General features: G+C 37.6%; 1 protein-coding gene across 1 annotated transcript in view; it reads right to left on the bottom strand.

The window, feature by feature from the left end:
• CACNA1B (calcium voltage-gated channel subunit alpha1 B) overlaps positions 1 to 22,099 on the bottom strand; it is a 3,578,581-nt gene that overhangs the window by 808,592 nt on the left and 2,747,890 nt on the right. The window contains exons 30-33 of the mRNA XM_044058770.1: positions 20,119 to 20,320; positions 9,238 to 9,402; positions 1,735 to 1,845; positions 1,559 to 1,642 (exon numbers count right to left, since the gene is read on the bottom strand). Of these exons, the coding sequence (XP_043914705.1) occupies positions 1,559 to 1,642; positions 1,735 to 1,845; positions 9,238 to 9,402; positions 20,119 to 20,320 (562 nt within the window). The remainder of the gene's footprint in view (positions 1 to 1,558; positions 1,643 to 1,734; positions 1,846 to 9,237; positions 9,403 to 20,118; positions 20,321 to 22,099) is intronic.

Here is a 22,099-nt window from a genome sequence, read left to right as displayed (position 1 = left end):
TAATAATGACATCCTTTGTATGATAATCTGCTAACATCACCCTTTGTAGAACAGTATGGCAATTGTGTGCTATGCTGTCATTTTCCCTGAACTTCAGTGTGACACTTGGCATATGGGCTGGTATTATCACACAAATTGCAGTGTGGCATTGCTTAAGTACTAAACTGATGAGTCATAGGTATAAGGTGGTATGACACTTGTGATGTGCTATAGTGATAGGCCCCATGTACTGTAGTATGATTCTGTTGGTTTGCTATACTGATAGGCCCCTTGTACTGTAGTATGACTCTGTTGGGGTGCTATACTAATGGGCCTTGCATATGGTAGCATGACAATGCTGGTACACAATACTGACACACCCCTTAAACCACAGTTCAGCACCACTGGTAGACTGTGGTGATACTGTGTCACATGCTGCAATGAAATGACAGTAATACACTTTGCAGACAATGCTTCATGTTTTAAAGTGAATTTTGTGACAGGGACCTATCACTGCATGCTGGAAATAGACACACACAAAGGATCCCTCTGTGGTGTAGCACTTGTACAACTCCAAACCCTTTTAGAGAGATACTGTCAGTGAATGCATTTTATCAGTGACCCTGAAATTTGACCACTGGTCAAGTTAAAATGAACCCATCCTGAGACAGAAATCTAGACTTAAAAATAGGAGGCAGCTTGAGGTGCACAATGTATATGACATCTGTTTGGGCTGATTAGAAAACAGCCCGGTAACCAAAGACATTATAAGATATGTGAGGAAAAAAATGAAACCCCCAAGGGCATAGATGCTGTCATTCCATTATAAGATGTAACCGTACAATGCTTGCATTCCATCATGGGAAATAAGGCTTAATCCATGTAGTTCTGCTGCCCTTAACAAAAGCTTGAGAACATAGTGTTCAGAGCAGTTACATCATGTGGCAGCATTCCTACAGCTGCACTACAACATTAGCTTAATATACATATCTGCAGTTATGAAGATGTTTCAGTAAGATGTGCACATTCCTGTAAAATAGAATTTAACTGCTTTTCTACTAGGCTTGCAGCAGGCCTGCAGCTTTGAAGTGCTGCTTCTTATTTTGTGGCTGTGGTAACACAGTTTGGTATGACACTGCTGCGGATGATGTCCTCTAGCTAAACTCAGTCTTACAAAGATGCATCTCAATGACTCTGTGAAGAATCAGAGGTTGCCCTACTAGTGTGTTTTGATGTAGTACAAAGTACCACCAGGAACAATGAGAATTTGCCTCTTGAGCCAAGGCTAGACAGAAGGCTTATAGAAAACTGGAAAAGAACGGGAAAACAATCTCAATGATAATGGAGAGCAAAAGGTATTTCAACGCAGTGAAAGTCTGTGACAACTGCAGATGTTGGAGCTATCAGCATCACTTAATTAGATCCCCACACACAAAGTGTAACTGGACTGTAGCTTAAAACATCACATATACTGTATGACCACATTCAATTTAACTGTTTGCCATGGACAAACTATTGGGATTCAGATGTGATAGTTACCACTTTTAATGACTCAAAAAACATTTTAATGCTGACTTACCGCTATCTCTGTTACTAAAATATCCGTTATGCTGCCTAATACAGTGACAAAGTCAAACACGTTCCAAGCATCTCGAAAGTAGTTCTGAATAGATAAAAAATAAAAAGGTAAACATTTTTACACCATTGGAAAAGGACACTGTTATGCAAATATTTAAATACACAAGGAGGACATACCAGGACTCCAAAAGCAATGATCTTCAGCACACACTCCAGTGAAAACATTGATGTGAAAACTATATTGAGATATTTCAACATAACTTCATATGCCTGGGGAGCACCATAAAACTAGTTAGGAGCAAAAAAATTCATAATTAGAAATAAAACATATTAGAATTTCATAACTATACTTAAGCATGACTGATAATTTCATTCAAGTCTTGTATCCATTAATACATTAAGCCTATTTTAATTAGAATAAAATAAGTAGGAAGCTGTGTAAAAATTATTATTACATGGAATTAAAAGGATAGAAAATTGTTATGGGCTTTCAGATATCACAGACAAGGCTGTTGGACTAGAAAGGTTACTTAGAAGACGCCTGTGTGACACAGAATATTCCTAAATAGCAGCTTCCCAAGGCACAAAAATAGAATTTCTACAGACTGGACTAATCTTGGTTGCTCTGGCTATTTCAGTGCACAGAACAAGATGACAGTCATGGCTGCCCAATAGTGTTGTCCATCCCAAGCAATTCCTCAAATGCTTTAAACCCACTTATTCTTCAAGGAGGACATTTTAACCTCAACCCCACAAGCTTCCTCTCAATATCCCAGAGCTTGTCCATTTTTTTCTGTTTTTAAGTTATACCCCTGACATCTTCACTGGCAAATGAAATGTGTATTTGCTGAGGATTACTATTTAGTTATTAGAAATAATGAGTTATTGTATCCTTGAGGAAAGGGTTTTTGATGATATGAAATACAGAGTTCTGTACCAGCATAAAACACATTATATTGTGAGGCAAACATGGACTGAAACCAGAGTTAATACTGTAATAACCTTAAAAAAGCAAAAAGGCTGCTGTAATGGTACACTGCCAGTGGCACAGCAAACTACGAATTATAGTGTAAAGTAATGTCTTTCATTAAACAATAAAACAAAATGGTAAGTGCTTTCATCCCTCTTTCTGTCTGAGACCTCTTCAAAACCATTGCAAGTCCTTCAAAACTCATTTCAATAGTCAACTGTATTGGTGATATGACCCCATTTCAAAACGGTAAATAAGTTAAAGTTTCTTTGTATGAAAAACTCCCGTTGGTTAAAAACTCGTTTTCTTAAAAAAGTGTAAAAATTTTCTTACGTATAAAAGATGACAGTCACTTAATTCATAACAGCATTCTAAACATTTGCCTGTAATAAATATCAAAAAAGTTCAATACAAATTCAAATACAAAAAACATAAAACATTTAAAAAAAAAAGAAAGTCATCCCATCATATGTATTTATAAATCCAGGACCCTCTTTTTTAAAATGGGAACTACTGAAATATTTTTGTAAATACCTGGGAGCACTGTGGCATTCAATCTTAACTGCCACTATAATTCACTTCTCTCTATTTTGTTCTCCCAACAGACCCCCCCCCATAGTCTCTTTTAACTAGCTGTCCCATCCGAAATAACATTTTTTATATTGTGGGCAATATAAGGTATTCTTATACAAAGCATTGTTCACACTATTATTCTCTACAGCATAAATCTGTTCATAAATATGCTTAAATAATGCTCTCTCCATTTTACCTAAATAAAAGTTGTTACAGACCTGACAAATAGTCACACAGACCAGTCCTCTACTGGAACAATTCCCCCTGTTAGTCTAACCTGTTGAGGCGGATTACCAATGATCACACACTGTTCTTGAAAAATGAATTTACAAAAATTACATGCTCCACATTTTGTCATACCCTTCCCCATAGTGCTCAAGGTCAAAATAGAGTCTTCCAACAGATATTTAATAGTGTACCACATTTTATAAACAAAAAAGCCAATCAAGTCACTATTGCTCTTAAACATAACCCAATTCTTAAATAGTACATCTTTGACCTCCTTACCAAAGTCCACATAGTGAATCACCGTAGAGTGAGAAAAAGTGTCACCTGTTTCTTTAGAAGTAAAGTTCATAGTCTCCAAGTTACTACCTAATAGTGGCTTGTATCTAGAACCCCTACCCTTCAAGACCTCTTCCCCTGTTGGAAGAACCCATTTCTAGGGATATCCTCTATTCTGAAATATCTGTATTGAATTAGTGAGTTCCAACTTAAAAATGAAAACATCTAAACACATCCTCACAACAGGTATCATTTGCCCACTAATGATGTTCCTTTTAGTGTGTATTGGATGCCAACATTTGAAATCTAAGAAACTGTTCAAGAATGTAGGTTTTCTACACATTTTCAAGGAAAAGCATCCTCTGTTGTAATCTTTATAGTCCCATCCAAATAATTGATACCATCAGTTGAGTGTGTATGAGTGAATTTAAAAAATGAACAAATACTGTTAATATAGTTAAAGTCTTCTGCCACATTTTCTTTTTCTTTCTATAAAATGAAAATGTCATCCAAGTAAAGTAAATATAACATCCATTGATTAGTGTAACTAGAGTTAAGAATACTTTCTCTCCAAGGAAAACATAACTAGGTTGGCATACATTGGCACATAACTAGCGCCCATTGCCACACCTCTAAATTGTCTGAAAAATTCTTTATCAAATGTGATGAAATTGTTAAACAGGATCACTTCCATAACCTCCATCACAAAGTTTATCAAAGTACTGTTTAAAGAGGTCAATTCTATTACTGCTTCCTGAAATAATTCCAAACCCTCATTGTGTGGAATCAATGAAAATAAACCCACCACATAGATCGTGGAAAGGCTTCAAGTGTTAAACTTTAGGCAAGAAGTCTCATGAGACTCTTAAAAGATGTTCAATGGGGTGGAGTGCATCCTTAAGTAACCTGTCCACAAACACCCCCAATGGACAGGTAAGAACTATTGTAAGCAGCCACTATCAATTGATAGAGGGTATTATTAATATTTTTATGTACTGTGGGAATGACAAAAACAGTGGGAATTAATAGGTGGTCATTTCTCAGAAAGCTGAAAATGTCTTTATTACCCCTTTAAACAAGGAATCTACTAAAAATAACTATCTTCCTGTGTGCGATACTGATTTCATTTTTTGACACAACTTCATATTTGCCTGCATCATACAGTAATGTACCCATTTGGCAGTTGTAATCATTCTTTTCAGCTATGACCACCCCAACCCCTTTTATCTGGCTTCATGATCCTTAGTGCTTCATTAGCCCTCAATTCCTTTAATAAGGCTGCCTCTTCTCTAGTCAAATTGAAACATTTTTGGTTTTGATGGTGGGATGAGTTATACATTTCTTGTGTGCATACCTTCTCAAGACTAGCTATAGTATGGTGTAGTAGAGGGTTAAACGTACTTTTTCTCCTAAATTCTGTACTACTTCAATCCAAATCTGTCCTGTGTTCTTTAAACATTTGAAGATTAAGTTTTCTAGTAAACAATTTTAGTTTAATAAGAACTTCAGCAACATTGTTTTTATGAGATGGAGCAAATGTGAAGCCTTTTTTAAAAAAATTAGAAATGTGTTGTGGTTATCCTCAAATCTGTATAATTCAAGATGTTAAAGCAGTCAAAGCTTAACATCTTACCCCTGAAGGCTGAGATCATTTTATCTCCTAACTTATTTACTCCTAAAAGTTGTTCTGGCTGTTCTTTCTCCAGAACTGTCTTTGTCCCTTGTTTTTTGCCCCTTTGGGGTGTAAGGATGCACTAAAAAATTCTGCTATTTTTATTACCTATCCTTTCTGACCTCTGTAATCGGGGAAATTCTTGTTCAAAAACATCATCTACTGGACCACCAGATACACTGTTATCACGGAAATTATATACATTGTCTCTAGTCACTAGACTGTCCACTACAGTTGTAACACTGGAAAAACATTGTTGTGTAGGGTGCCTCATTCATTTGTGTACTGCGGTAGACTTTAGGGAGTTTGTATGCTGTTGCTTAGACTCTAGTTCATCTCTGTTTAGCTTTGTTTGCGTGCAAGAGTGACTTTAACTTGTTGTTCTATTTTATTAAATTTACCATCATACTTTGACGCATAATTATCACACTGAACATTATTCATAATATCAGTGTTCAAACAGTTAATTTCTTCCAACAAAATATTACTTTTACTATTATTCAATCTAAAATAAATTGTAAGAATTCCATTCCATGTCTGTCAAACATTTCTAGCAGCTCTTCCAGTTCACTTTGTCCAACAGTTAATCTGTTAGGGAATTTAAACATCCTAAGTCCCTTAGGGACTCTCTTAACTTTAATACATTTAGTAAAGTAAGAGTGATCACATTGTAGGTTATGTACCTTACTTAGCTTAACCTCAAATTCATTAAACTTAGATTGCAATTATACTGTAGTATAATGTCACTCGTTCCCATCAAATGTAAATTCCCTGTTTAACCAAATTTCAAACTGTGAAGGCCAGGTGCCGTTATCTTCTTCATTATAACAGTTCAGTCCACATGGTGTGGAATCTTGTGTAAATCTGCCCATGTTGGAAGAAGTGATGTCTCTGGCCCTCGTTGTTGATAGGGACCTCCAATCTCATGGGTGGAACACTTTCTGACCCTGTTGTCAGGATAGCTGGGAACTGTAATCTAACAATCTTTGTAGCTGGCTAAATTGTAAAGTGAGCAGTTAAACCATTTCAGTCAAATCTCCATGTTCTGTTGAATGTGAGCATTCCTCTCCACCAAGCTGAACTGGAGCAGCACTGCCATCAATTGGCAAAGAACACGCACCTGAACAAAACTCCATTAAGGAAAGAATTGCACCAAACTGCAGTAGTGTAAGGCTCAGGAAATAAATCTGCAGCTTACCACTCTGTCACTGTGACCACTGCCAAACTGAATAAAACCACTTGTAAAAGAACACTGTGTGTGTCCGTGCAGCCACCAATACCATCATAAAAAGCAAAAAGGTTCACATAGTGGTCACACTGCCAGTGGCACAACAAAGTAGGAATTGTAGTGTTAGGTAATGCCTTTTATTAAACAATAAAATAAAATGGTTAGAGTTCTCATTCCTATTTCTTTCTTTCTGGGATATGATGGAATGACTTTCTACTTTCACGTTTTACTTTTTTTTTGTATTTGGATATGTATTGAACATTTTTATTTATTGCATGCAAATGTTTAGAATGCTGTTATTAAATATATTCTGCCATCTTTTATATGCAAGAGATATTTTAAGCTTTTTTTGAGGAAATGAGGTTTTAACCAACAGAGTTTTCCCTACAAAGAAACTTTAACTTAATTAGCATTTTGAAATGGGGTCATATGACCAATACAATTGACTATTTAAATGAGTTTTGAAGGACTTATAACGGTTTTTACATTTAATCCAAAATGACAACTGTTACACATTATAGTATTCTGGTTTAAACACATGCAGATCAGCAGAAACAAACTGCAGATGTGCAAAATTAAAACTCACCTCTCTCATCATAGTCCTCAATTTAGCCTTATTGCAGGTCATTGTGTACTTGCAAATTGGCATTCAGTTTTTTATTCCAAACAGTCTGCAGTGTCACTGATCAAGTCATTAAACCTAATTAGGCATTTTCCAGACCCCCAGTATGCCTCCCTAGTAAGCTTGCTTCTCTACAGATTTCAATACATTTGGCATGTCAACAGGTAAATTAGCTTGCCTATCAGCCTATAATCAGTTCTTTCAGCCTGTCTAATCCATATATTCATGACTTCCTGTAGGACTGAATTATTTTTTTTAAGGCTACCACATGGACTGTTGCTATCACAGTCTTTACCAGGGAGATCAAACACACCAGTGTGCCCTGAGATTGCTTGTCCCCCCACTCTCCCCAATAGTCATGCTTAACCTGCCAGTCTGTGCCATCAGCACTGGATCCACTACTCAAATTTGGCTTGGCTGGGACATAGTCAGGGCATAATCCCTCTACATAACTGATGCAGGCCTTAACCATGCAGTCATGAAAGAGCACAATGTTGACTGGATGAAATGTTTATATTGAAAACTTGACTGTTCATATTCCCAGAAGACCTGAGTTTAAGTGGCAGCTTGGCTGTTGGAAGAGTTGACTAGACAGGGTAGACAATGAGCAGCACACATTTCATTTATTCCATCATGGAGGGGGAAAAATGGTTCTCTGATGGCTACAAATTCTCTGTGGAAGCAAGAGCCATTACAGGAAAGATGTTGCTCCAGGGTGATGAACCTTTTTACAAATAAATACTCTCCCCATTTTCCCGTCACAATTCTACAGCCTCTTATTATAATAAACCCAGCAAAACAAAATACCTCAATACCCCTAGGCTAACTCTTTACTAAACTAATCTTTTGCAAGCGGCTGTTTATTAGCTCATTTCCACCTCATTCTTCTCAGTTCTGTTCCGACCAATTATCTATCCTCCTATTCTCAGCCCAGTAATAATACTCTCTCTACTCATCTTCATTGTTTATCTCATGCTTTATTTTCATTCCATTCATATAACATAACTGAAAACATATCTACAAGTTGTTCATTTACTTAAAAAAATCTCCAAGTTTACCATGAAATATGTTTTGCAATACAATGCGTCATTCTATGGAAATCGTCTAATCTGATTGCAATTATTTGTACACATGACCGAGCTGTTCTCCCCGGTCTCTACTGAGAAGGTGTCATGTAAATGCAAAAGAATAAATAAATTGGTGCTTCCAAACCAGTGACTGCAGCGCTAAGGGACATATAGTAGGGGTGTGCATGCGTCCTAGGATGTATAAGAGGTTCCTGGAATGAAATGGGTGCTTATATCTGTCACCAGGAGTATGGATTGAGACTAAAGAAATAGAAAAAAAAAACACCCCTACAGCTGATGCTTAGTGATAGAGGGCTGAAGGAGGGGGTAGTGACACTGAGTAATTCTAGTGTCCAAGGACAATTAAGGTCCATCCTGAGCATGGACATCCCCAGTCTTTGGGGGGGGGGGTGAAACTGGACCTTTTGGATGATGGAATAAGGACTCCTTCCAATGGTATCTGGCCATATTAATGAGCATTGGCAGGGCTACACAGCCTCCTCCATACCTTTTTGGATGATAGCTCCCTCTGGTCAGCTCTCATTTGGTTAGTAATACTGCACAGTGCATCAAAATACAAATGGAATTAAAACCTATGAAAGATGAGCCTGAATGTCAACAGATACGAAGGGAAAAAGCATCTAGTGTGAGCTACTGGCTTTACAGATATTCAAGTAGGAGTAAAAGAATCCAAGGCACTACTCATTAAAAGAATAGAAGACTTCTGCCAAATACTCTCATCAGGATTCAGTTTTCCACAGAACTGCTTCATGGAAGACTACAAGGGTGTGTGATTGTTGATGCATTCTGGGCATTACTTGACTAAGGATCAAATGAAACCAACATGACTTTCATATATCAACATGCAAAATGATTAACAATTACTTGGATTTGACATTAAAATATAATTAAATAAATCTCATTTCTCCAAACTTTGTAAAGTAGTACAACTCAATAAGTGCTCTTGTAGAGTTCAGTTATCATGAAAATAATGTAATCTCTAATACACGCACAAGTCTTAATATCAGGTAATGTAAGACTAACCTTCATCATTAGGACTATAGTATTGAGTGCAATCATGGCCATGATGAAGTATTCAAAAGGAGGAGACACCACAAACTTCCACATCTTGTACTGGAAGGATTGCTTGTTCTGAGGCATGTAGCGGGTAAGGGGTTTGGCACTTATGGCAAAGTCAATACAAGCTCTCTGTTAAAAAAAAAAAAAAAAACAAATAAAGAAAACATACACTGAATGACTCCATATCATGTCTTTATAACAAATGTGCATCTTTTTTCACCTACAGCATTAACTAAAATAAAAAGCAGCAATTATTTTTAAAAAAGGCAGTGGAGATGAGGTGAACCGAACATACTGACATTAGGTTGATTGTGAGCATTATTCTTAATAGTGCATACAGCTCGAATTAGTTTTTTGCATGACAGATTTGCTTGAACTTCACTCTAGCTTCTTGTCTTTCTATCAAGTATCAGGTATTCCCAAGTCTGGTTGTTGCACTTGATTCACAAGGCTGTTTTTAAGTGCATCCTATCCAAACACTGAAGTTGCTCCCAGAATATTTATGGCTGTGTCTTCTGCCCATTTATCTTGTGAGCCTAGCTTCAGTGAATTTAAATTAATAAAGGCATACATCAGGTCCTGTGTGTGTCAGAACAGATTATTCAATTTGTCTGTATCATTCTTTAAATATGATCTGGCCACTACAAATAACACTGTTATAGGTTAATAGATAATTACTAGGCTACTGATCTGTAAGAATATTAAGAAGCCTAGCCTTACATCCATAAGGCTGTTTTTAGCCCTTATATTTATTCTTGATGAATTTGCATCTGTAGACAAGAAAAGTCTGCATGTAATCAATGTAAGCAAAGATGATTCTTGTCACTAGGGTCTATATTACGTGATTGAACACCTAAACATTGACCACATAATATCAAAAGCAAAAATCAGAGAATGGCCAATTTTCCCTTGGCCGTTTGCTGGATTTTGCCATTTTCTCCACTGTGGAGTGATCTCGGAGTTGGTATATTTAGTTATGGGGGTGTAGGGGTCGAAACCCCCCCCCCACTTAGTTGGACTGTAAAGTTAAATTTTTTTTGCGGCGGACTAACGTTTCTCGGCAGCGGTCAGTATTTTGCAGTTCGATATCACATGGCCGATGTTTAGGTGTTTAATTACCTAATATTCGATCACGTAATATAGACTCTTGTCACTATTACTAAACAAAAATAGTCTGGCTTGTCTAAGCCCTGGGTGGAATCCCTGGTGTGGAGGAATGAATCGGCATGGTCTGATAGAGCGTAGGCTTAATTTTCAGTAGATGTGGTGACAAAATTCAGATAAAAATACAAGCCTTTGCCTAAGCAAGGGCAGTAACTATATAACAGTGGCAATTGGTTCCATATACTGCTCAACTGCTAATTAATCAAGAGTTCCAACTGCACCTTGCATCATTAGGTGACTGTCTACCAGTGGCGGCTGGTGACTTCAAATCAAAGGGGGGCTGCAGGAAACAGGTGAATGGGTGAGGTCAATGGGAAGGAGTGCGGCCAACTAGAAAGGGGAGGAGTTATGCTGAAAACCACAAAAACTGTAACTTTAATTAAATATGCTGCCCTGGGTGCCAAACCGTCATTATGAGAGTCCAATCAAGGCAAAATGAAGTGTAGAAGAAAAAAAATATGTCGCTGCATGACAGCTTACTTAATATCTAGACGGAAACAAAAAGGTTGTGAGGCATGAAAAAATAAATTACTTTTTAAATACATTACTGGAATGCCAGTCAAAATCAAGTACAAGAAAAACAAGCAGCACTCAACTCAAACCACTTCTCTTTGCACAGCAGTTCTAATTATAATTTATATTCAGCTTTATTAAAGTACCAAGTAACATGCTGAAAGTAGCAATCTCTGTGATACCCCCACTTGTAAAAATATTTCTCATCTAAAAAAGACCTGCTGCCTGACAACTATCTACTTGTTTCATGGGGAAAACATGATCAAAGTAAAAAATGAAAAGCAAACAAGAAACAAGCTCAAGATACATTGCTTAAAGGATTACTGTACAGGTAATGGACAACACATGATAGACTGGCATTCTGTTTGGTTTACAGGTAAAGCCTGCAAGTCTCCAACAAATGTCATGAGCTTCTTAAAGTAATGTAATCCTGTCCTTTACTACAAATACTGTCATATGCATTTCAATACCCAAGGCTTATACATTATCTAGTTATGTAAGTATTCTCTCCATGGCAACAACAGAAAGGCTTTCAATGTTGGCAATTCTTTAACAGTATGCTTATTAAAGCTTACTTGCTTCTTACAATCTCAGACAAGCTTACCTGATGGTCATTAAAGCATTAATACTTAAACACAGAGCAACAGGCACTTTCTGAGTAATAATAAGCATAGATCAACAGTATAAAAATATGACAGAAACCAGAACATTCATAGGTTCATAGGTACTAGGCTATCAGCCCAAGGGCCTACGTAAACCTAGCAAACAAGGTTCCCTGGCTTACACCACAAAAGAAAGTTATTTTCCTGTGCCACTGTCGAGCAGAGACACAGAAGTGATCCCTGGGGTGTATTTCCTATTTCCCATCCACTCATCAAGATTTTTCTTGAAGAGTGCTAATGAAGAACTTTGCTTGACATAGATGGGAAGCCTGTTCCACAGTATGGGAAGTCACTGGGACAGGAATCTATCCCTCCAGCATGTCTTGCTTATTGTGGTGACAATGTTTAGGTGCTTAGAGCATGTAGCTCGGAGGGATTGGGATTTCTTTAGGTGTAGCATGTCCAACAGCTCTGGGTTTGACATAGCTTTATATGTTAGGCAGAGATCACCTCGGAGTAGGCGATATGCTACGGAATAAAGCTGGAGTTTTTGAGACCGTCAGTGTAGGGCATTTGCTTGAGGCCAGTAATCCTCTTTGTGAGCTACTTCTGTGGCCTCTCCAGCTGCTGCAGATGTCTCATGAGGTACATTCCAAAAGGGGCATTGTACTCTATAATGGGTCTAATGAATGTCGAGTAGAGGGGAACAATGACCTCTTTTTTCCTGGATGAGAACCCTTTTATGATGAGGTGTGCCACATAGAAGGACTTCCTGACTACTGTGGTGATGTGACTATCAAAGGAGAGACTACTGTCCACCTGGGTCCCAAGGTCTCTTATCACACATTCAGTGTTAAGTAGATTGCTGCCTATGTGGTAGTTTATGGGTACAGAGCTTTTACCAAAGGGGATGACACTGCATATTTTGGCATTGAGCCTGAGGCCATGGCACTGACACCAGGCATCTGTCTCAGCGAGGCCCATCTGTAGGATGTCCACATCATTTGGGGACTTGACTATGGCTCCTAGTTTGCAGTCATCTGCGAACTTCGTTAGCCAGAGGCCTTCTGTGTTAGCCTGTACTTCAGAGAAATTGATACCAAACAGGAGAGGTCCCAGGACTGAACCCTGTGGTACTCCACTTGTCACTGGTTTGAGGTCAGATTTGGAGTCTGCAACTTTTACAGTGTGGGTTCTGTCAGTGAGCCAGTTGGCAACCCATCTTGTGACATAGGGATTTATACCTAGTTTAGTGAGTTTAGCTATAATTCCAGAATGGGGGATGGTGTCAAAAGCCTTGGCAAGGTCAAGATAGGCTGTGTGAACCACCTTACTCTCATTTACGGATTTGGTGACTGCCTCAAAGAAGTCAATCAGGTTCAGGAGGCATGATCTGCCTTTCACAAAACCGAACTGGGTGGGATCCAGAGTTTGGAGGTTACCAATGTCTTTGTCTTTCTGCAAAATCAAAGACAGAATAGAAGTAGCACTTGTGTCTACCTTGGATGGGGGGATACTCTGCACATTTACACTGCATAAGTGCTCCTTGCCTTGCATGGACACATCCAGAGTCACTACATGGGGGAGTGAGGTGCAACGAGTATGTCACAATTTGAAATGTCTCTGGCTGACTGTGATGGCCCTGACACATTTGTCATACCTCTCAACCTCAGAACAAGAAATATGGACAGAGCCATACATAGAAGTGGGACAAAGGCCCAAAAATAAGGACAATTTTTAAATATTGCTCTTATAAACTTAGAAAGATAATAGAATAGTAGGTCTTGCATTAGTATGAATTTTCTGTAAGGTACGAAATCTGAAACTCAAATGTCTGTCATTATTTTCTAACTTCAGTCTTTAATGATTTGCCACTAATTTGCCAAAAAAAACACAATTTTATGAAAAATGGACCAAAAATGTGAAGCAAGAATATAAAATAGCCACACAATACAGCTGGGAACCTGTCAAAGAAGGGACACTTTTTTAATATTAGTACTGCTAACTTGAGCAGCTGATAAAATAAAAGAATCTACATGCATTTTTGAAATAAAAGTAATCTATTACTGATTATTACAGTTATTTCTTAATTGTAAGCCCTCCACGTTTTCTTCCAAAATTGCAATTTTGCGGTGGGATTATTAGGGGAAGAGCAACATTTTGAGCCAAGATCGAGGACAGTTGAGAGGTTTGGATATACCTAATTCTATAAAGCAATTTACTTGCACGTACCTCTCAACCTGTTAATGCAGGAAATCTGGACAACGCCAAATATACTGGGGGAACATATAAACAGTACTATAAATTGTTGTATAAACTGAGACAATTGATAGAATAACAGGTATTGCTTTAGCATGCATTTTTCTGAAGGTTATGAAGTCTGAAAGTCGGTGTCTGTCATTATTTAGTGACTTAATTCCTAAATTATTTGCCAGAAAGCCACACATTTTATGAGGAACAAACCAAAAATAAGAATCAAAAATCTATTCATTCTGTGAAAATCTGGACAGTTGAGAGGTATAGTTCAGCCGGGGCTGTCTTTGAGTTTGCCGCCCTTCCCCCTCACAAAATCATGGTCGAATGGAGCCTCCCTACTGCAGCCATTCCAATGAACCATTACTTGGCTATTTCACCCCATTTACCATAAACACTAATGTGCATACTGCTTGACTTCTATGATGATTTGGACTTCATTTGAAAGTTTTATTTTGCATTTTACAGCACAAACACTAAGACATCTGCTAAATAAAGCAATCCAGTGTCACAATGAAAACAGACTTAGCATTAAAACTTCTCTGCCCTTGAAACTCACATTCATTGAAACAGCATTGAAACCAACATTCAAAGAAAATACATTTTGCCAGTGGCATATAAAGATCAACTTTGGGCTGTTTTCAAATCATAGGCCCCTTACACACAAAACATACACGTGGTCTTTGATGCACTTCCTGATTGTATTAAATTATATTCCTTGTACAATATAGTACAGTTGTTAGAGGGTGTTTTAAATTTGTTTTGAACATTTTTCCAGTAAACAATGAAACAAAATGCATGCACCAATTATGACAAAATTGCCCAGTTCAGAACATTTTTCCAGTAAACAATGAAACAAAATGCATGCACCAATAATGAAAAAACTGCCCAATTCAGAACATTTCTATCCTAAAAGTCTACTCAAACTTCTACAGTCCACCAGTATCAGTAAATATGCTCAATCTCTGAAGAAGTAAAAGTCATCTAAATAATTCCACATTAAAGAAATCTGTAACTAATGAAGAGGTTACTGCTAGCAAACAACTTTATATTTCATTGTTTTATCTACAAATAAAGTGCCTGTTGCCCTTGAGGAATAAATTGCCTAAGTTTCATTAAAAAAATGATAAGCTAGTAATATTGCAATAGGGAATGGATGGCAAACTGATAACAGGTTCATAGTTACTAGGTATCTTCACCAAAAAAGACTGCTGCATACACCTCCTTTACAATACAGTACAGTATCAGCAATGCATCTACCTACTGTGGGAGTAGAACCCACAGTCTTCTGAATCAAAAGCAAGTACACTACCTATTGTGCTATTAAGAATGCAAGCAGACTCAGCATAAGCAGCACTAAACTTTTGTTCCTCTGCAGCTCTCAGCTTCTTGTAAAATCTACTTAACATTCAGCTGCATCTCTGAACTTTGCAGCACAAGAAATCTGGAAAAATCCAAGATTTGGGGGGGGGGGCAAAAGACCAAAAAACAGGGACACATTTTAAACATTGCTTGTATAATGTTGGAATGTTGTTAGAATAAAATGATGTGTTACTACCATACATTTCCCTGTCAAGTATTGAACCCAGGACCCTGTGCAAAACAGTCAGAGCAACATACCACTATGCCAAATCAACTGTTTTATGAAAGAAAGGAAGACCAAACTTAAAATGGCTACTATTTAGTGAATTCAGCTCTCACCATAGCTATCAACATCTTAGCACAAAACACCTGAATAAAGCCAATAATGGAGGAATACAGCCCCCAAACATATTCAGTGAGTTCAGTTATTACCATAGCTCTCAACCTTGGCACAAAAAATTTGGACAAAGCCAATAATGAGGGAATACAGTCCAATAAATAGGGACAAATATCCACTGAGGACACCAGAGCAAACCCAAACAAACACAGAGAGGACATGCAGACTCCACACAGAAGGCACCCCAGCCAAGAATCAAACCAGACAACCTGTAGCTGTCAGGCAACAATGCTACCACTGCACTACTGGCTGTGTTATGTAACAAATATACAGAAACCACAGATTTGATGAGGAACAGAACAGAACAAATATGAGGCAAAAATCTGCAAATGTTTTACAAATGGTGGTGGGTAGGGAATTCAGGCTCTTGCCACTTGGGCCCAAGGTACAGGGTTCAAGCCTTATTCTCTACTCACCACCATGTAGCAACTGGGGTATCACACACACACACCCTCTGTAGTGGCCTGAATCTGTCTTCTGCAGCAGCCCAATCACCTGTCTGTCCTCTATAGCAGTCTGCGCAGGCTGTTCTGGGTTTCCCCATGAGACGTGAGTAGGTTGGAGTCTCCAGCCTGTGGGCGATGCAGTCCAGTGTTCTTCCGGTCTGTGCAGTTGTCACTGCACAGATTTCTGGGCTGGCAGGGCAGAGTTCCCTTCCTTCCCTATCTGGACTGCCTAATAGAGCAGTCTGGAGTTCAATGTGTGCATGGAGTTCTGGACTGCCTAACACAGCAGTCAGGAACTAAGCACGCATGCGTGCATAAAGTTCTGGACTGCCTAACACAGCAGTCAGGAACTAAGCACACATGCATGGAGTTCCGGGACTTGTGAATATTTTTATTTTTTATTTTCTACAGTGGGGGGGGGGGACTCGCAATTTTTTTTTTCTTTTTACAGGTGCGGTCCTGTAGTCCTATAGCACGAGCCGCCCCTGCTGTCTACTCAGTGAAAAAGTTTATCAATTGTAATGAATGAAGGAAGAAATAAACATTCTGTAAGATATTTATTCCACAAGTCAGAAGCAATACATCACAAAATAAAAAACATATCACTGCACTTTCTCATATACAGAACTCTATTTTCTTGTCTGCAGTGAGGCACCATCACCTAACCAAAAGATATATCACATATATGACTGATGTGTAGGCCCTCAACATCAGCCATATTGAACTTAGACAAAAATGTTATATTGGCAATTCCACTCCTCTGTAGATCAACTACTTATGTTTAGTAAAAATGGCAGCTGTAGACTTACAATACATAAACTTCAACTATAGACTGAAGATACTTTCAGTTTCTTATATATCACTCCTTAAACAGAACAAAGCAAGAAAGTGTCCACCCTCCCTTCAGCTACTACTACTGACATTTATACATAAGACACAGATACTATTGCTTCACTTCAAAAGAACAATTTTTTTGCCATTTATTTATTTGTTTGTTGTGAACTTCTGAAGAATGATAAAAACATGCGTAAAAAAGCATGTTACAAATAATTGAAGATGATGCCCCAAAACAAATTCAAACTAGTGGATAAAAAATATGAAGTTACAGCATTAAAGAAATACTCCTGTAACCCAATTCAATAAACTGGTAACTAGATAAGACTGAATTCATATTCTTTATTTACACTAACTCTTTTGCCACACTGCTTATATTTTGCACTCCAGACTCCAGGATTAATAACAAACACTATCCTACACAAAAGTATTTATTTCCCAAATAAGCTGATAGCTACTGTAAAACTCATAAATGAGTCCGCAAAACTTGCAACAAATTGCAATGTATTTCTATGGGTAGTTGGTGTCCTGAGTTGAGCCAATATTGGGGTGCACACAAAGGGGTGGGTGTGGCCGGGGGGGGCATTTAAATTACCCTAGATTCCAGACCCACTTGTTTCAACTCTGTATATTATCACGCCTTAGTCCTAGATAAATATGAGATCACACAGGAACAAAAACATTTGGCCAATTTGTTTTGCAATAATGATGTATTATATGGGGGCTACTTCAAAGGACCAGAATTTCACAACATCGAACCTCTGATGATTGAAGACCAGAGGATTAAAGTTGTGACATCTCGAACCTTAAAAAAAGCTACCAAGTGAAAACTTCTAATTTCACGTTTTTGCAGGAGGGCAAGCCCCTCTGCACCCCACATCCCCAGCTACTTCAATATACAAACTGCAAGATCACACTACAGCGAAGAGAAAGGTAAATTTCCCATTCTGCACTATACATCAATCTCCATTCACAAGGTTCAATCAGTGATTTGATGAAGTGAAATTTTGATCCTTTGAAGAGGACCCATTATATGATATATGAAAAGACACTGGAGGAAAAGCCTCTGACTAATTCATGTAATATGACAGCAACATTGTTTTGGCATTGTAAACAATTTTGGAAATTTACTGGCTAAAATATTAAGTCATGTGATGTCCTGTAAGTTACCGAAGACATTCTCTTTCTTGCACTTAGCTTCAGGAAAATGTAAGCTCAAGTGAGACACTAATAGTTTATATATTTAACAATTATAATATTACAGTCATCTTTACTGCATAATTTATGTTGCCACTATTAAATAAGAAATGGCTGTTTAAATACCACTTTAGAAAAGAAATGCTGCAAGGCTGATTTGTTTGTGTCTTTCGGCTTTTCCCAGTTAGGGGTCGCCACAGTGGAACTCCGGTCCGCTAATGATTGGCAGTAGAGTTTTATGTGCTGGCTTGCCGGGCCTAACGCACAACCTTCAACGAAGGAACGCCCATTCATGCATGTCGCCACACAGAAGACGCTCTGAGAATCGAATGGGTAACATCTAACTGTGTGGTGACAATGCTACCACAGCACCAGGGTAAAAAAATACATTATAAAGTAAAATACAGTACTTCATAACAGGAAACAAGAAAGAAAAAGAGATGTGTTGGACAGTGTTTTATTTCACCTTTGATTTCTTGATGATCAAGTCGGTGTGGTATTAATTTGTGTTCAGCTCATGAGGAGCTATGGCCACATAAAGAATGATAAAGTGTAAAGGGGGTAAGCCTCCTTGCACACCTCAAACAGAGAGCAAATTTCCATGCACATCCAAACTTATATTTACTAACTCTATGGTCACACAAACAGGTAGAAAAGGGAAAGGCAACAGAGAAACTGCAAGTGCACACTTGCAAACTGTGCTGACAAGGTTTAGATATGAAAAAACACTGATCAAGGAATTAATCGTCAAGGATTTCAACTTCATCACAAGGAACCTTGTTCCACTTTGTACTCAATAAAGTGACTGGAAACCTAGTATTACATACAGGCATGTCTTACACAGAGCATAAAACATTTAGAAGAGTTGCTTTGTTTAGTTCTGAAGATGGGAATGTGTGTATCTCAATAGATTTGAGAGACTGTCATTCCCTGTGCATTTGGCTTATTTCTTTATATATTTATTTATTGTATTTGTTGACCAAGAAAGTTCAACTGGGAATAAAACCCCTTTTCAGCAGAGGGATGGGGAGAAAAGATCCAAGAAGAACACTGATAACAGTACATATTAGTAAGATAAAAAATTCATTTGACAGTTTATAGGATATCCAGTTACAGTTCAATTATCAGAAGATGCCGACAATTGACAGTACAAAGTTTATACATTTAAGTAATATGGTTCAGCAAAATAATGCAACTTTTTGTAAGTGAGTTAAGGCTGACAGAATTTAGTGCAAGGGAACACAATGCATACCACTGGGGTCTAGGGTAAATTAGATATTAGCCAGTGGCAACATAGGATTTACTTGCAATTCTGTGATAAAAGGGCTTTCCTAAATCCAAGGATTTGTGCCCAGCACTTGACTTTAAATTACAAATGTAAATAGAAAGACAGAAACATTTCCTATAAGCAGAGGCAAGCTGGTGAACTAACTTAACACAGTTCGCAACAAAACTTGAGGGTGGAGTATCTATGTGGTGCGGTGATGCCCATAGCAGTTCTCATATAATGACTGGGACATTTTCATTTTAACAGAGAGAGCAAATGACATGATGAGAGAGGTGCAGAAACAGTAATGGAATTTAAGAAAGCATGAGAAAAATATAATGTATTTCAGAGCAGTCCTATAAGAAGGCAGGCTTTTGATTTTCAGCAGTTGGAAAATGAATAGACTACATACACCAAGTGGCCATTAACCTACTGTAAATGTCACTGAACATACCTGGTTCAGGCCTGGGAAGTATAGTTTTAGGCAAACCACAATAATTTAGCAACATTTAGAAAACATTAGTGTCAAATGCAGCTCACAGATGACCCATCTGTCTTCAGTTTTACTCAGAGATCCTTCATACGATAATTCCCCAATAAAACATCAAAAATGATGTCAGTGTTAATTGCATTGCAGACCTCACATGGAGCAGAATAAGCTAATATGTTTTCCTACCACATTATTACAAGACAATTTTGTGGAAACTTCAGACAGATTAATTCTTTTAGCAGACTGATAATGTGATAACAGTTATTGATAAATGAAGTAATTCCAGACACAGCATGTTCATAAAACATTGTGACACGTACCTCATTTTTCTCTAGGCTGCAGTCTGACATCACTTTGTCTCCTTGCTCCTGGAATGTGATAATTATCAAAGCCACAAAAATGTTCACAAAGAAGAAAGGGAAAACGACAAAATATACAACATAGAAGATAGACATTTCCATCCGGTAACCAGGATTTGGACCCTGTTCTTCGTATGTAGCATCTACAGAGTGTTTCAGAACACTAAATAAATAAAAAGAAACAAGACATTAATCTGCTGCCATACTGTAGTAAATTTCAATTTCTCTGTTTCTGGCACTGGAGATCATTTTATCTTTCAGAGAAATAGATTTGTCTCTTCTTTAGAAATCTTGAGAACACATATATCAGGATTTTAACATTACAGAAAATGTCTCAGTTTTCATTTCTGAAAGTATCAGTAAGGATACAGTTATGTACCATTTTATGGTCACAGATGCATCAGTATATATAACAAGTAAACCAAAAGCAATTCTGCAGAACTCAAATCACATATTTAAGTTTCTAAATCACATTTTAATCAGATTGATGGATTACTGTACCAGGAAATACTGATACATGACAGTAGGATGCAAGTCATACTTGTGAACCCCTACCAAGCATGCCACTCCCTTATATATTACATCTCCAGGGTTGCATAGCCTCATGAAGAGGTAAAACTTGGGGCTGTCCATTTTAGCTCATTTCTTTTAACTGGGTTCCTGATTTGTATTCCACATCATGCAAAACTATAGTCTGATGGTATCCTGTGTGACTGATAACAAATTGCAGCCTTTATACTAGAAGTCCTATAAAAATTAAAGAGTATGCAGAAACAGTATGAGAAGCATAAACTGTTTGGCCCCTTAGGTAACCTCCTCTTAGACTTCCCTACAGTTTATCACAACTTAGTTTTTGAAACTATAACAAGAAAATTTGCTGAATAATACCAAGGAGCTTCTTGCATTCATAAAGCATGCATACAATGAATATCATTGTCATTTAAGTTGTCATGCCCATGATTACAGCTGCTTAAATGGTTTCGTTCACCAACAGAGGTTGGCAGCACTCTCAAACTGCTTGCGTCCAGGGTGGATGCCCATCTTGCTCCATATTTACTGTGGTTCTAAGCATCCTTCTAGGTACAAAATGTTTGTTTTCTATACACACACGTGTGTATATATATATATATATATATATATATATATATATATATATATATACTGCATTATAAGACTGTGTGTATGAAAAGCAACAATGCATTGTTAGGGGAAGCCTATGACAGGATTTACTACCAATAGCTAAGTTTGGCTGTAAAGGTGAAGACTAGGAGACCTAGCATCCAAGTCCGGAGGAAGAAAAGCTTAATATTATCCATTCTCACCATGGATTGTTACTTTTATACTATAGCTTGAGCTAATGGTGACAAAACCATATGTATTAAAAGTAATCATTTTTATTTTCTGGGGGGTTAAATTGATATAGCTCTACTTTTAGTATTTGTTTCCCCTCAGACTTTGATGTGCCATACTAACATTCAACGGATGGATTTCTTCTATAATTAGTTCAGTATGGGAACAGACTAAGTGTTACCTAGCTAGTGTTTGATTCAGCCACTGCAATTGTTCAAACGTACTTTTACAACTTGTGCTTTTCAAGATTAGTAGAACTTATACTGTTGTAATGAAGGTTAACATCTTATCATTTTTTTAAGATTTAAGCATGATAATACACATGATATGTTATAACACATATTTCTTGATATGCAGACATCAGCTCTGACAAACATGGAACTCAACAATGATCCCTTTTTGATATCCATAATCTTTTGGCTGTATTAATTCACGTGGTTGCTTGAGAAGTAAGTAATGACTGGTGACTTCAAATTAGGATTGTGGGTTGAGGGCTACAGTAAATAACTGAATGGATGGGGCTAATTACAACAAGGTGAGACTATATTATAGAATTTCAATGATCATTATACTCATTACTTATGATCAAGCA

Source organism: Protopterus annectens, chromosome 16.part0 (assembly GCF_019279795.1).
Source record: "Protopterus annectens isolate FY-2018-M chromosome 16.part0, PAN1.0, whole genome shotgun sequence".
NCBI classification, from domain to species: Eukaryota; Metazoa; Chordata; order Ceratodontiformes; family Protopteridae; genus Protopterus; species Protopterus annectens.
The sequence above is the reverse complement of the archived record's forward strand: the minus strand, read 5'-3'. Positions and strand labels throughout refer to the sequence as shown.